Source organism: Euprymna scolopes, chromosome 14 (genome assembly GCF_053919585.1).
Source record: "Euprymna scolopes isolate OS-2025 chromosome 14, ASM5391958v1, whole genome shotgun sequence".
In the NCBI taxonomy this organism is placed as follows: domain Eukaryota; kingdom Metazoa; phylum Mollusca; class Cephalopoda; order Sepiida; family Sepiolidae; genus Euprymna; species Euprymna scolopes.
The window spans coordinates 108,537,231-108,554,802 of NC_136495.1; the positions used below are offsets into that span (position 1 = coordinate 108,537,231).

General features: G+C 36.0%; 1 protein-coding gene and 1 long non-coding RNA gene across 8 annotated transcripts in view; one reads left to right on the forward strand and one right to left on the reverse strand.

The window, feature by feature from the left end:
• Positions 1-17,572, forward strand: part of LOC145293210 (myosin light chain kinase 3-like) — a 410,867-nt gene that overhangs the window by 354,820 nt on the left and 38,475 nt on the right. For all 7 annotated transcript variants that reach the window (XM_080139736.1, XM_080139738.1, XM_080139737.1 and 4 more), the window contains 4 exons: positions 1,938-2,079; positions 7,603-7,802; positions 9,481-9,633; positions 15,180-15,225. In XM_080139736.1, the coding sequence (XP_079995862.1) occupies positions 1,938-2,079; positions 7,603-7,802; positions 9,481-9,633; positions 15,180-15,225 (541 nt within the window). The remainder of the gene's footprint in view (positions 1-1,937; positions 2,080-7,602; positions 7,803-9,480; positions 9,634-15,179; positions 15,226-17,572) is intronic.
• LOC145293211 (uncharacterized) overlaps positions 1-17,572 on the reverse strand; it is a 269,161-nt gene that overhangs the window by 105,659 nt on the left and 145,930 nt on the right. The gene's annotated exons all lie outside the window — the stretch shown is intronic.

Sequence of the window (17,572 nt, forward strand, 5' to 3'; positions counted from 1 at the left end):
AGTTGTTTTGCACCATGTTTCACCATTCAGTTGTTTTACACCATGTTTCACCATTCAGTTGTTTTACACCATGTTTCACCATTCAGTTGTTTTACGCCATGTTTCACCATTCAGTTGTTTTGCACCATGTTTCACCATTCAGTTGTTTTGCACCATGTTTCACCATTCAGTTGTTTTGCACCATGTTTCACCATTCAGTTGTTTTACACCATGTTTCACCATTCAGTTGTTTTACGCCATGTTTCACCATTCAGTTGTTTTACGCCATGTTTCACCATTCAGTTGTTTTACACCATGTTTCACCATTCAGTTGTTTTACGCCATGTTTCACCATTCAGTTGTTTTACCCCATGTTTCACCATTCAGTTTACGTCATGTTTCACCATTCAGTTGTTTTGCACCATGTTTCACCATTCAGTTGTTTTACACCATGTTTCACCATTCAGTTGTTTTACGCCATGTTTCACCATTCAGTTGTTTTACGCCATGTTTCACCATTCAGTTGTTTTACGCCATGTTTCACCATTCAGTTGTTTTACGCCATGTTTCACCATTCAGTTGTTTTACACCATGTTTCACCATTCAGTTGTTTTACGCCATGTTTCACCATTCAGTTGTTTTACACCATGTTTCACCATTCAGTTTACGTCATGTTTCACCATTCAGTTGTTTTACGCCATGTTTCACCATTCAGTTGTTTTACGCCATGTTTCACCATTCAGTTGTTTTACACCATGTTTCGCCATTCAGTTGTTTTACACCATGTTTCGCCACTCAGTTGTTTTACGTCATGTTTCACCATTCAGTTGTTTTACGTCATGTTTCACCATTCAGTTGTTTTACGTCATGTTTCACCATTCAGTTGTTTTACACCATGTTTCACCATTCAGTTGTTTTACGCCATGTTTCACCATTCAGTTGTTTTACGCCATGTTTCACCATTCAGTTTACGCCATGTTTCACCATTCAGTTGTTTTACGCCATGTTTCACCATTCAGTTGTTTTACACCATGTTTCACCATTCAGTTGTTTTACACCATGTTTCGCCACTCAGTGGTTTTACGTCATGTTTCGTCGTTTGTTTTACGTCATGTTCCGTCGTTTGGTTGTTTTGTTTTAGTTCGTATTTTGTCATTTGGTAGTTTTGTTTTACGCCGTGTTTCGTTTTATGGTTATTTTGTATTTTGTCGTTTGGTTATTTTGTTTTACGTTTTTTTTTGTGTGTTTATTACGCAATGTTTCGTCGTTTGATTGCTTTGTTTTTGTTGTTTTGTCATTTGGTTGTTTTGCCTTACGTCATGTCAACTTTTTTTTTTTATCTTATTTAATGCCGACTCTAATAGTTTTGTGAAAAAAAAATTACTTCTCAAATTCTTTACATCTTTAAATATTTATTCATGGTTGTTTTGTTTTCCAGCCTATCACACCTTTTTAAACCGGTAATTTTGAAAAACTATTTATGCTTCAAGTTCTTTATACAGGGTGACCCCCAAAAACGGGCCCAACTCTAATTAGGCATCGTTTCTAAATGCTTTGTCCGAATGAAATGAAACTTTGGTCATAATTAGTTTATTATATTCAAAACATCACATGAAAATACTAGGGTCTTTGGCCTTTTTTCTCCGTTCTACAGCATATGGTCTAGATGGCCTCCATTTAGCTTTTGTTTTGTTTTGTTTTTTTTGGGGGGGGTCAGCCTGTATATTCAAATATTTATTCATAGTGTTTTGTTATGTAAAGAAAAAAAAATTGTTGCAGAACATGATTGAGTTTTACAAAGTGAAAGTCAAAAAATAACAACATCAATGCTTTTAGGTCAGAAAACCAGTATATTCAGGCAGCCTGATCTGGTAGCACCAGTATGCAGTTATGAAGACAAACATAAAATACACGGTGTGCTCTGAAACTTTTAATTGCATTTCTTTATTCAATTTCAGAATATCCGGAGGCGAATTGTTCGAACGTGTTATCAATGAAGACTTTGTGTTAACCGAAAGGGCGTGCGTGATTTTCCTCCGTCAGATCTGCGAGGGCGTCGACTTTATTCACTCTAAAAATATCCTGCACCTCGATATGAAAGTAAGTGTTTTCGATATCTCTATCCGCATCTTATTCACTCGTTTCTGAATGCTGCGCCTCGTTTTCAAACTAAGGTCGGTTAGCACATTTCGACCACTGCAGTGTCCGGCCTTCTTTTAGAGTCTGCTGACAGTTTTTGAACCGAGAACCTTTGGCAATGCAACGGAGTAATTAATTACAATATAGCCATAGAACTTTCGATATGAATATGCATAAAAACATTCCAAAAACTTCCCATCTGTGCAAAACAATACCAATGACTATAACGTGGCCGTTTTAATTACAATGTTAATTGTTGCATACTGGTCTATACAATGAGTGTATATATTTACGTGTATAATTTATGTGTGGACATATTTATAAATTTCTAATGGGCATAATGTGTATATATACATTCAGTTACTATTATTGTAATGTTCTTTTTCTTTAAGTGACCAGCTGCGGGAATATGGTTACACATACAAAGACCGTTCATTTACTACGTGGTAATACGAAAGATACGCTGGATACATACCTTCTTCCTCGTTTGGTCTGTAATTGAAGGTTTCTCCGGAAGAAAACACCAAATCGAAGTCATCTAATATATAAAAGGCTATATGTCAACTTGTCTGTCTCCATATTTTCAAACTCGGTTTCAATTCTAGCTGATGGCACTTAAATAGTTTAATTTTACTTTTGAAATCACAACTCTATAATAATATATTCGAAATCTGGACAAATTAAAATATATTTAAGCGTATTTTACGACCGGGCAAAGCCGTGCTCCCCCCCCCCCTAGTAATTTTTTTTATTTCTCGGGTCGTTATTTCACTTCGGAGTTGCAAGACATTGTAATTTCTACATTATTTGTCCGACTTTTCCAGTCTGACTTCAAACTCCAAACTAAAATTGTATGCGTCTCTTCTAACTATTGTGACGTGACCGTCACATGGGCCGATTGGGCTCCCCACGGAGGGGGGGGGTCAAGACTGCCGAAATGCTGGAGAAGCCGGGCAGATATTTCTTTTTATTCTTTGATCATTGTTTGTGTGCCCGAGCGACGGCAACATACCTTGCTGAGAGAAAACTTGGGTTGTGATTTTCATTGTTATGAGAATCGTTGACAACATTTTTTTTTTTTTTTTTTTTTTGTAAATTGTACTCCGAAAATGGAATAACTCAGGATTCGAGTCTAAGGATGTTTATAGTTTGAGTACAATCCCCGCGACTAGAGGTCGCGGAAGTGACCTTTTCGGGGCATGAGAGCGTTGGCAGAACCACAGGTGCACACAGGGAAGAGCGAACTTCCCCTAGGGGTGACGTAACTGGATACGATTGGCCCAGGAAACTGCCCCGGTCTAACCCCTTCCCTATGAATGGGCCCCAGAGTCGAAACCAGAGTTGAGCCGAAGTTTGCACAGTTGAAGAGTCGCCACACCCCTCTCTTCCTGCACCATTCCACCACGATACCGAGAGAAATTAACCTATTTTGACTCGGTGGGTCTGTCAACATCAACATTGAACTACGGACAATTGAATATAACTATATATTTGTATATCTTATCTTGAATTTAATCATTAGAAAAGAGAACTGAGTTGTTTCTTTCTTTTGTCTCCATGAAATTGCTTTCCTTCTAACCGACAGATCGATGAAGCGGCGACATATCAACCCGACGGTGAAATTAAGGCCAAAAAAATCGATTGACAGGTCCTGCACACTGAGATACCTTGCTGACCTACGAAGGACAGATCACACTATCTCATTATGTCATTAGCACCACTGACTATAACGTGGCCGTTTTAATTACAATGTTAACTGTTAGATACTGGCCTATACAACGAGTGTGTCTATTTATGTGTATAATTTATGTGCGTACATATTTATAAATGTCTATCACTTTCTAGTGGGCATATTGTGCATATATATATATATACATTCAATTACTATTATTGTAATGTTCTTTTTCTTTAAGTGGCCGGCTGTGGTACCTTAAGATCACCTGATGCCATCACTAAAATCATCTCCATTGTTTATGTACTAACATTCTTGTTTGTTTTAATATTCCTATGCTAACATTACTGATATATTTTCACCATAATATTTTTATCCTAAAAATAACTTTTCCGTCTTGCTACACATTTTTTAAACATCAAAACCGATCATAATAATAATCGTTCAGGTTATTTTCCCCCCCCCCCGTACAATGCCCCATATAACATAACTAGTCTCTCGCTCGTTGACAGGATTCAAAAAAGAATCGCTAACCTAACAAGTCTCGCACTAGCAACCAAATGTATCATTTCTGTGCCTGTTTTGCAAGTATTTTCATAAAGTGTTCTGACGAACCTAAAGCACTTGTGCCCCTGCTACATAAATACCCCCGAAAAGTTCGAAAAGCTTCAAAATCCCATCCCTACACTGTAGAGATCGCTAGATACCGCAATGTCTTCTCCTCAGATAACTTCTTTCTTCGAACTGCTAGACTTCGAAATTCCCTACCAGGTTCCTGCTTCCCTGACCGTACTGACATGCAGAAGTTCAAGTAAAATGTGATCAGACATCTTGCATCCCAACTCCCTACAAAGTATCCCTGCAAATTTGGTCCCAAATAGTAGTTCCTTACAACAACATGCACTTTGCCTTGTTTGGGGTAAAATAATAGTGTTAGTCTGGTGCAAAAATAATGTCGTTTTTTGGCATGAAGTTGAACGCAAAAAAAAACATTATTTTTGCACTAACCTAATAAAAAATCAATATTTGTCCAGCCACCCATATTTTGTTATTTAGTCCTCATATTCCACAAGCAAGATTCTTGGCAAAGGGAAAAACTTGAGTTTTCTAAGTTGAGTTCTATCGATCTAATATCTATTGTTGGCTAGATTTTAACCTTGAAGTATTATTTTTTTACCTCCTTACATTAAGTGGCTTCATGCTTTGTCTGGAGCAATCTCCATAAAGAGGTCCATAAAATGCTGTCAGTTCCGCACATCATTTACTTTCTTCCCGTAGTATTGGTCATCATCGAACTGCCCGTCTCATTCATCCGTATCCTTGAGTAGACGTTTGTTTTTGTAAGTGGCGACTCGTTAGTATAAAAGTAATCAACTATAGTTGAGAGCAACACAAAGGTTTGTTTCATTGGCAGTAGTAGTAGAGCGGCATTCTTTTTTATGGAAATCGCTCCAGACAATGCATAAAGCCATCTGATGCAAGGAACTAAAAAAAAATTCTTTTAGGTCAGAAAATAGTCCACGATAAATTTTTGGTACATAGACTCCGACCTAGAAAATAGCAATTTTCACCCCCTTGTCAAAAACATCGCTCACAGAATGCGAGAACTAAAGGAAAAAGGAAGGGAAATGAGTTACGAAGCTGCCAAAACACATGCTAGGTTTACTTTCTACTGTTCTGAATTTTCCCAGCATTACTCCGCTTACTCTTGATCCTTGAGTGTTTAGTAAGGGATTATCGTGCCATTGTAGTTTTAGTCTTTGATATCACTTGGCCGAGGTTGTAACAATCCTCAGTGAGAGCGATGCAAAGCATACATAAGACGTCTAACCGGTCATGGCTGACAGACCGAGAGCAAGCAACGCATGGGGATTACATGCAGGGTTTCGTTCGAAATTCAGTACAGATTCCGGAATTGGACTAAACGAATCTAAAAGAAGGTCGAAGGTTACATTGGTCGAAACAGTGTTAGAATAGCATCCACGGTGAGAATTATCTGAATAATCCGACGGATACAAATTACCTATCCCAATTGCAAAGAGTTTGAAACATGGATTTTCAAACAAATTCTATAGAAAGGTTGTGAATTCAAAGCAAAGAAATTTTTACTTATGCACGGTCAACTTTTTGATTCTAAAAAATTTGATTCCAACAAATTTGGTGGCAATTTATATTTCTTATGGACGACCTTCACTGTATAAAACAGAAAGGAATTTATTTAATCTCTGGATCTATTAAGAACATTGTAAGGATTGGATTATTTGGTTTCTTCGGACTACTGTCCTCATTTTCAGTATTATTCTCACCAAGTTTCAGCCTATATAACCCATGACCTTCTTAAGGTATACCTTGTCGAATTTGGGAATCTTTCTGTCCGCAAGGACTTGTGGCCTAATGGATTATTAAGCATTAAGTAAAATTAATTTCTAACTGACGCTCTTCTAGAAGTTGGAGGTTCCGTCTTCAGAATACAATTGTGAATCATTTAAGACTCCTACTTGGTCACTGCTAATGGAACAAGAACATGCTAGCCCTTGTGGATTAAATAGAGGATCACGTTTGAAATTTCGTACAAAGACCCTGAGTTTGACAAAAAGATTTCCGAATACAAGATACACCTGAAGATGGTTGACCAAAACATTGTGAGAATAACACTCCAGATGAGAACAGTAGTCCGAATAATACGAATACTGCAAATCACCAATCCTCATCTTCAAAATTTCGGAAACACTGTAAGCATTTTGCTGGATGTTTCCTCCGATGAATCTAAGACTTTGAAGACCATTTACCATTCCTGTGAAGAACCTTAAAGTAAAATCAAACAACCAAATACTCTGCAATATTTTACAAACATTTCCCCTCTTTCTCTACCTAACGCTAAACGAAACCTCAGCGAACAAAGTTTCTTTCCTAGAACTACCTACCTGTGGAACACAATGCCGCAGAAGCTGTTCCCAGCTGATTACAACATAGTCATCTTCAAGTCTAATGTGAATAAATTCTTATTCAGTTACCCATTTAGATATTCTAGCCATACCCACGTTTCACCATGACCTTGTTGTTTTAACATCTATCTAACCCTAAACCCTTATCCTAGAGTGGCTTCCAGGCCTTGATAAGTCTATCTGGTCAGGCTACTTGCCCGGACCAATATCTCTCTCTCTCTCTCTCTCTCTCTCTCTCTCTCTCTCTCTCTCTCTCCGGATTTCCTTGTCTTCTGTCACTTGCCTCAGATCTTCAGGATCACAGTTGACATCATGTGAAATTTGCTGAATGTACATGGATGTAGGTCGTCCTATACACGTGCGCCCATGCCGCGGAGTCCATAGCGATACATTTCTCACCAGCTCTTGCTTGCTCTTCTGGCAGTGATCTGCAAATCGTAGACATCACTCCCTGATGATAGATATGGCAGGTAAAGTTGGGGGATGATTTTACCAAGATATATTTAACACTGTTCGTAGCATACGTGCCATTGAGCTTTCTTTCTAATCTTTCGGTGAGTATCCAGGTTGTAGCAGCGTAAACAAGGACAGACTCCACCACTGCTCTGAAGAATTGCCTTTTCAGTTTGTCAGTTAGCTTTGAAGTCCATACTGACCGCAGCCCATCCAATGCAGGCCATGCTTTTGAGATGCCAATATCGATATCTCTCTTCTTGCAACTCTGATAAGTGTTGATCCTCAAGTAAAAAAAAAAATTATCAGAAGTTTATTAATCATTGTTTCAACGATTGTTATTGAATTAATAATGCAATCAAAACGTTGACCGATAGTTTTTTTTATCTTTCGCTTTATTTTTATATTTTTCAGCCTGAAAACATATTATGCATCACCAGATCGGGTAATCGAATAAAAATTATCGATTTTGGATTAGCTCGAAAGTACGATCCGAAAGCTGACATGCGCGTCCTTTTTGGCACACCAGAATTCATTGCACCGGAAGTTGTCAATTTCGAAACTATATCACCAGCAACAGACATGTGGAGCGTGGGAGTTATCACATATGTACTGTAAGCAACATTTTTCTTTTTCTTTTTTTTTTTTTTTTTTTTTTAACCAGCACTTTATTCAATACTAGCAGGACCCGTGTCCCAGCATTGCTCGGGTTAAATATAAAGGTGATCTCTACAATTATATAAAAAGGAACTTTGTGTGCGAGTTTGGTCGATTTTTATGAAATTTCACTTGAAAGTATTTTATGTGCCTGGCAGTGTTCTTAGATAGGTGTTTTTATCGGAATGTATTCGACAAATATCGATAAGCGAAAAAAAAAATCCGATGAAAGAAGGCACAGGCGATTTTGACAAAAGTTACTACCTTATAGAGCCTAACATCGCAATTGCATTTGAAAACTTTTATTACCACAGAAGCCGAAAGGCCCGACATATAAAATCAACAGTAATTTATTTGATATGATAGAGGTGCGTTCGAAATGAAGGTTTCTATTTAAAGCACAATTTTACTATAATCTTAACGTTTTTATTTTAAACTTAAGTTTAAGCAATTATATATATAAAAAAATAATTTTATAAAATCAACAGTAGGTTCTCTACAATGCAATATAGAAGACAATGTTTTGTGGACTGTCACTGTGAGATGCATCTGAAACTTCCTCCAGATGTATCGCGATGGGTGCCCAATTAGAGCCAGCAATCAATCGCTTTGATTGAAAAAAATGGGTGATTTCACCGATTTCGATGACAATAATCCGTTGATCATCATTCAATCCCGGGCAACATCGGATCACCCTGCTCGTTTTACAATGAAAAGCAAATTTTCTAAAATAAACAAAGCTTTGTTTTTGCTGCAAATCATTTGTTTGTCGTTGCTTTATTTAATATTATCGCGAGGTTGAAGGGTTCTGAATTTCTAAATGTTATAAATGGTCTCAGGTAAAAACAAAAATAAAATCGAGAGCTTAGAGATGCGAGGCGGCGGTTGGTCAAATAAAGTCACGTGTTAACAGAAAGAGATCAAATATTTTGAAATCGCCAGTTAAATAACTGTGTGAACCCCAGTGCTGACCTTTGGGTGGTTGCAAGGATTCTTGCGTTCTCATTGTCAAAAGGAAATGATACCTAAATGTCTGCAAAGCAGAAGAACACCCGACCCAAATTTTAAAATAAATGGTATCTGGTCAGATTTGGTTCTTGATTTTAAAGACTGACTTCCTGTTTTGGGTTGCTAACTCTTAGTCGCATTTGTTTGAACGAATATCGTTTTATCTTTATTATTATTTTTTTTAGATAAGGATTGATATTTTGGATTATTAACAAATACTGTCCCCATCTTGGGTGTTATTCTTACAACGTTTTGACCGATGGTATCGCAGACCTTCTTCAGATGTATCTTGTCGAATTCTGGAATCTGTACGCAACATCGAGCGTAACCTTTTATTTAAGTAGCTTACTCTCGTTCTTGTATTCGTAATATAACTTATACTGAGAATTGAACCATTAATATCTAGAAGAATGTTACTTAAAACTGATTATTAATTAACTTTATCCGTTGCGCCACATTTCCCAAATCCAAAAAATACAAATTATCGCAGTAGTTTCGTGAAATACAATATGTCGGAATTGACTTCTTGTAAAAATAATCTTCATTCGTCGCTATTTTTTTTTTTTTTTTTTTAATTCTTTTTTGTTTGTTTTTGTCTCCTTTTCAATGATGCCTCTTTTCTCGCAGGCTTTCGGGATTATCGCCCTTCCTAGGCGAAGACGAATGCAATACTTTAGCCAACGTGACCTGCGCCGATTGGGATTTTGAAGCTGAGGAATTCTGTAATATCTCCGATGTCGCTAAGGATTTTATCTCCCGGTTGTTGATCAAGAGACCTGCGTAAGTTGACCTGAAGTCATCTCTATGGCTAGGACAACAGCATATTCTTTCCATTATTTTGACTTTTGGGTGTGTATCTGTTGATATTTTATATGCTTTATATAGTGTGATGTGGTTCTCGGTTGATTAACTGTGTCGGATATATACTCGAGAATCAAAACAATGAAAAGAATATGCTGTTGTCATAGTCCTAGTCATCACCCATCCCCCGCCTGAAGCATGTATTTTGTCATAACGTTCGAATCCTACCGAATCCTGTGTATTCAATTATTAGCAATGAGACGAATCCAGATTCCGATACAATTACCGATTCCCATTCTTTCTTTTTAATTTCGAAATATTTATCTACAGATTCGTTTTTTCTTTTTATTTTATTTTAATTTTCGAATTCCCGTAAAAATCAATTAAATATGTGCCTAAATTTTTGCCAGCATAAAAATACACTTGAGTGTAGGTGATGATTATAGATTGTACTTGAAAATTAATAAATATTTATCATTTTATTGTTAGCAACGGAAAATAACTGTCGAAATATAAACTAATGGATATTTAAAAAAAAATAACAAAACGACGAATATTAAAATATATACAATTAAAAGAATTTAAAACAAAACAGTAAATATTTAAAAAACAAAAAAAAATTAAAAGAATGGCCTTTGGCATCAGAAAAATAGACAATATTTTTAAATTCCGATGGCAAATCTTTAACCTTTAAAACGTTACGATTCTTCTGATTCTCAACTTCGATTCCAATTAATCGTCCTGACATTATCAGTTATGCATGAATAGCATTGGGAAAGGCATGAACCAGCAATTACCCTAACTTATAAAACGTGTATTAACGGTTTGCATTGGGTATTGTATTTCGACATCAAATTAAACATACCTGTAATTTGGTTGGCCCTCACCCATTCTTTTTCCCTTCAATCTATCTCACACAGACGTAATGTTGTTAGTCTCAGCATTTTTAAAACATATTACCATGGCATATGTTCTTCAGAGTTGCCTGACTTATCTCCTGCTTCTTTTGTTCCAGCTCCGTCTGATCTTCTTTGACTCATTGGTCTAGTGGTCTTCATTATTTTTTATACCCTCACGTCTTGTATGGCATGATTTCAATAAAAATGACCAAAAAGGGTTGATATGCCGTGAAACGGACGAGCCTATAAACATTTTTTGCCAGTCAATAAATAGCCGATTGGATACATTTCAGAATTTACGGATATGCTCTGTTAGTTTGCGGATGCAACAGAATTTAATTCGTCTAAGATAAATATTTACCATTTTTGATTAGTTGTAATTTTTAGCGTATATTATACCAGCTTTTTTTTAAACAAGGCAATCACCACTTATCAAGGCTGGAAGGCCATTCGAGAATAAGGGTTAACGAGTGTCGGGAAGTTGGTGAGTAATGATGCTTAGTAGTGGGAATTTGGGTAGAGTTTGATTATTAAAGAGGACGGTCCAGTTATTTATATTGGAGTAGAAAACTTTCATGTTGTAGTCAGCTGGAAAGCAACCACACGGTATAGAGTTCCACAAACAGACAGTTTTAGGAAATAAATTTTGTTCATGGAATCTGCGTTTATGTCTTAGGCACAGGTAGAGAGAAATGGGGAAATTGTTGACAATGGTAGTAGCTAGACGAGTGTTTGCTGTGAATAAGGATGGAACAATAGATTGAAGCTCAGTCGAACACTTGTCATGAAAGTAACGATAGAGCAGAGTCTATTCTGTGAGAAAGAGTTATTAGGAAGCAGAAAATGACGTCGCCCACTAGATTTCAAAGCTGGTTTTGAACTCTATCAAAACAGGGAAGGCTATTCTTAGCAGCTCCTGCCGAGATGTAGCAACAGTACTCCATGTTAGGGCTATTTGGCTTTTATGCAGGTTTCGATAATATAATTTCCTTATTTTAATATATCCATTACATATACGGAATCGTCTATATTCCAACAGAGACCAAACAAAGTGAAGTATTTGCAAAAAAAAAAAAAAAAAGAAAAGAAGAAAAGAAAAACAAATGAACGAAAACGACTATGGAACAATCTTACACAAATTCGACAGAGATATTAATACGACCATACGAAAAATGGAGAAATTACAAAAAAAAAGACGATTAAACAGAAATACTCCGTGCTGTTCAATAATGTACGTCTGTCTCTCTCTCTCTCTCTCTCTATATATATATATATATATATATATATATATATATATATATATATATATATATATATATATATATATATATATAATTTATAGTTTTTTATAATTTAAATTTCATTCAGAAAAATATTTTTTTCTAAACAAAAAATTATTATTTGACCAAAGAATACAATTCAAAATAATTTCCTTAATCCATGGATTTTCGATGTAGGCTCATCTCAGAGGAAAATTATTAGCAAAATATTAAATCTAGTTTGATATAATTTTGCAATTCAGCACATACATGGAAAATTTATAAAAGATTAAATCTTTTTAAGGCACTTAGATAAAGAAAATAAGGGTTGAAACAAAGTTTTGGTATCCGAATGGAATAGTAATACTTGAATACAATGAGATGTTATTATTAGTAGATTCCAACTCTATCTAGTATATTGAGCAATTTTTTGGCTGGAATTGTCTTATATCAAAATATTACCTGGCAAAAATATTTGTATACCACAATATTTAAAACTTGATACCACAATATTTAATAATCTGTGGTCCAATTAATCTCATTATTCTAATATATATTATTAATTATTATTAATATTATTAATAATAAAAGATCGATTATGATTAAACTGTTCTCTACATCACGTTACACCTTGGACCAACCTGGCCTCAAGCAAAACCAGGATGACATCACTGAAACATACCTATTTTTATTTACAACGAAATATAAACAAATTAAAACCGGTTTTTGTATAAAAGTATTTCCTGTGTACTTGTACAACATTGTCATCGGAAAAGATACACTTACTCAAGAAGCACACTAGTCAAGGGAGACTATCCACGATGTCCCTCGCTATAATCCATAGCCGCAAGGTGTAAACAGAAATACAAGCAGCCTTTAATTATTTTTTTAAAAAATGCACGAATGAACTTTTGCGTGTTGCAACTGAAACATGTAATTATTCCTTTGAAGATCGTATGACTATCAATTAAGTTCACAGAAGACGAATGACATTATTCTCCGGAACCACAGGACGCACCTATACAAAATCATACAATTTTACAGAGCTTAGCCTAGCATGAAACTATATTAGACTGCAGAAAGTGCGGACTGATGAATCCTACATACAGGGCCTGGTATTTCCAAATGGTCACTCATCTGGTACTGATCAGGCTCAACGTTGCTTAACTTCGGTGATCTAACGAGAACCGGTGTGTAAACGTAATTATGACATATATGACGTTCGACCATCATTGTCGATGAAGACGACCAACATCACTGGTATGTAGTTGACTGTGTTTTGTTTTTGTTTTATTTTTCTGTGTGTGTGTGTGTGTGTGTGTGTGTGTGTGTGTGTGTGTGTGTGTGTGTGTGTGTGTGAGTGAGATTCTGCAGATGAATTGTCAGATGCGGGCTTGAAAGTTTTTCAACTATTCAATTGCTGTGACTTGCACGTGAAATATTTTGTGGAAAGAGTGGGGCAATCTCGACCCCCACCTCTCTTGAGTCGGCACTGTTTTATACTAGTGGCAAATAAAAATTCAGGATGACTGGAAACAATACCGAGATAAGCAGAAAGCACATACAGCACCTGCTATTCTCAAATGGTCACCCAGTGCTCTGACGAGAATGCTGTATATAAAAATCCAACAAAGGAAACCCATGTCGTATATACCTCTTAGTCAACAACACAAAAATTATACAGCGTTTTCTCACGCATGCGTACATTAAAAAAACAATACGTGCTTTAGCATACTATCTCTATTTCTACTATTATATAAAAGGAACTTTGTGTGTGTGCGAGTTTATTCCTTATGGACTCCGAAACGGCTGGGCCGATCTTTATGAAATTTCACACAAATGTACTTTATGTATCTGGCAATGTTCTTAGATAAGATTTGCATCAGAATGTTTTCGATAAATATCGATAATCGGAAAAATCCGATGAAATAAGCAACAGGCGATTTTGGTTCAAGTTAACATCTTATACAACCTAACATCACGATTGAATCTGAGAAGTTTTATTATCACGCAATCAAAAAGGCTCGGTATATAAAATCAACAGTAGTTTCTTTGATATGTCAGGGGCGCGTTCGAAATGAATGTTTCTGTTTAAAGTACAATGAAATTATGATACTTGACGTTTGCATTTTAAACTTTAATTCAAGTCGTTATATATAAAAAAAAAGTTTATCAAATCAACAGTATGTTCTCTACAGTGCAATGTAGACTATAATGTATTAGGGACTGTTACTGCAAGGAGGCATGTGAAGCTTTCTCCTAGTGCACCGTGATGGGTCCTCAACTAGAGCAGGCAATTGGTGGACGTTTTCACTGATTTCGATGACAATAAAAATTGTACCGTGTGAAACATTCGTTGATCATTCAACCCAGGGCAACATCAGGTTGCCCTGCTAGTTATTATATAGTTGTGTATCTTCCTCCGTTAAAAAGAAAATCGTGTTTCGCAAGTGTTTGTACTAATCTATATCTATAAAAGTGAAAGTGTCTGTGTGTGTGCGTGTGTGTCTGTCTGTCTGTCTGTCTACATTTCCCTACGCAATAACTCTGTCAATTTTCAGTCTACAGACTCGAAATTTGACATACAGGGTACTGAGATTTGGGAAAATCTTTGTGATCGGTTTTCGGCCAGAAATTTGGCTGTTAAGGGGTCAAAATTCAACGATTTGACTTAAGAACTCTACAAAACTCCTTGAAAATACTTGAAATTTTGGATATAGGTTCCTTGGACATGGATCTAACTTAATAACTTGATTTGAGCCCAAAACAATAAATGTTAAGGGGTCATGATAGGGGTCAAAGTTAAACAAAGTGACCGTTTTTTTTCCTTTCTTTTTTTGCTCAACATACACCTCCAAACTTCCGGGCAACGCCGGGCTGAAATGCAAGTAGCTTTATAAAACCATAGAATTGCCACAGTAATTTAATTATTGATGTATAAATTATTATAATTCTTTGATGTCCTAAAAATAAACGTTGACTTTTTTTTTTTTTTTAAATGAAGGACATTTTTTAGATTCATGCCACGTGGCAGGAATTGTCTATTTTGCCATTTGCTTTCTCGCTTCCTGTCACCATCTGAAATTGTTTCGTTCGGGGGTGGGTAGAAAAAGACACATTGTTGAAGTGTTAACTTTTGCCTGAAAGTACGGATTTATTTTTATTTATATACAAAACATACACACATTGATCATTATTATAGAACGGAACATGTTAATATAGTATTGGAATTGGTTATCTAACACACTTAACTAAACTATTCACGTTCAGCTGAGTAATCTCGTTGTCCAAGAAAGTTGTGTTGTCTTATATATTTGATTTTAGATTTTTTTAAACTTATTGTTTTGTCGCTTTTTTTTCTTTACAGGAAGCGAATGTCGGCACTTGAATGTTTGGAACACAAATGGTTACGGGTGAGTACGATTCAATCGCTTCTTTTTTTTTTTTTTTTTTTTTTTTGTATAATTTAAACAAGAGTAAAGTTTTCTCCTGCAGAGAGCCACTTGAGGTTTCAATACATATGATAAAGTGTTTAAAACGGTATTCTCCAAACTGCGGGCCGGATTCGGCTCGCCAAAGTTTTTAATCCGACCCGCAAAGATTTTATGTAAAACGTTCAAATATCCCGGAAAAAAAATGTTAAAAACGGAAATATTTTAAATGTGTTGGTGGTTTTTCTTTTAGTTCAGAAAATGATTTTTTTTTTTAAAATGAGGTTTTGGAGAAGCAGTTTCACTAATAAGCAAATCTAATGAGCGAAACCGTATAAAACATGTTCATGTCATTTATTTATTTATTTATTATTTTTTTTTTTGCCTGCGTAGTTCTAAAAAGTCAGTAATATGGACCCTTATCCGAAAACTTTGGAGACCTCTAGTTTAGAATAGTGTAACTAATTTTAATAAGTAACCATGCAGTAGCTTCTGGTGGGGCCTCTCGATGCCATACTAGTGGGTAATTGTTACGGCTTTACCTTATCATTAGCTACAAAAAAAAAAAAAATTGTTCATTTCTTTTTCTCTCTTAGTTTCCCCTCTCTGTCCTGCTCTAAGTAAATCTGACGCCCTAGTCCACAAATTCCAAAATTTCATCATGACAAGTTTCAAGAAAAAAATACACGATTAAACCCGGTTCTCCAACTTCCAACGTAGACCCCTACTACCATGTCTCCTTCTCCAACATCAGGGGTCTACGTTCTAACCTTCCAGAGGTTAAAACCCAATCACAGGAGACTAAACCAGACCTTTTATTTTTAAGTGAAACTGGCATTGGACAGGCTATTTCTCTAGAAGAGTTCGCAATTAAAGGACAATATGGTTGTCTTCAAGTCTAACGTAAATAAGTTCTTGATGAGCCGTTCCATATAAGTTATCAAATTTAACAAATTTTCATTACTAATGATTATTATATTGTCCAATTTCTACTGTACACTCTTTAACCCTTATCCTTGAGTGGCCTCTTGGCCTTGATAATGTGTTGATACCTATGAAAAGAAAAAGTCCAATGTGAACAAGTTCTAATTGAATCGTCCCCCTAAGTAATCCAAGTTACAAACTTCCCACTGTTTACTATGCTAAAATCACAATGACTTATGTATACCTATTAACCCTTATCCTCGAGTGGCCTCTGGGCCTTGATAAGTGGTGACACGCATGTAAAAAAAAATGTTCAAAACATAATTATTGCATAATAATAGCACACACACACACACACAACAGAAAATCAGTCAAACATTGGTATCGTCAGTTTCAAGTCCAAACAATAGAAACTTATATTTAGTCTCCCGCAGGGTTAAGAATACCGAATGTGATCGGTTTATCAGCAGATGTACTAGTAGTGTCTATAATTACATTATCATTAAATCTACTGATGAAACGGTCACATTTGGTATCTTAAATCTGCAGGTTAAGTTTCCAGTGTTTCTGTAAAACCAAAGTTACTGGTTGATGATCCTAATGACTTGTAATGGTGATTAAAGATATATTCACAAGGAATTGAGCAGTCTTATTATTTCTCCTATAACATTGAATCATATATCATTTTACCGACAGATTCTAGTTTTTAATGCTTATGTAATCATCAATGTAGGAGATGATAATTACTGCTGATCGAAGGATTCGAACCTAACCACAAACTCAAATTTGAAGTCCGATATTCAACCCCACCCCACCCCCCAGGTCACCAAGAATCATCACGAAAAAAGGAAAGGATTTTAATTTCTATATATAATGTCGAGGCAGAGACAGAAAGCTCGTCAGGTAGTGTTCAACGGCAGACAACAGCTTGTATGCAACGTATAAATCTCCTAAATAAGCACAATAAGGAGGTTTATACATACATGATTATGATTTAGTTCGGTGCAGTTCTAGGAGGTCCACCTTCCCAGGTCTTGCTGCTTTCTCTCTTTGAGAAGGGGTTAGTTTATTGCTAATCGCCTGAGGCTCCCTCACCGGGAAATGCCGACGGGGCTGCCCCCGGCACGGTTTGCAGGTCAGAGTGCCTCTCCTCGGGGGGTACTGACTTCTCAATCACACTTTTCGACCCTGGTGTCTAAGTTCTTGCAGTGGGAGAGAATTAAACAATTTCTCTATTGATTATTATATTAAACCTAATCCATAGTGGTGAGATTAAATTTATATATAAACCTGGGTGTCATTAGTTAGAATCGAAACAAAAAGATGCAACTCTCCACCCACATTCGTTAGCTTCTGAGCCATATATATATATATATATATATATATATATATATATATATATACA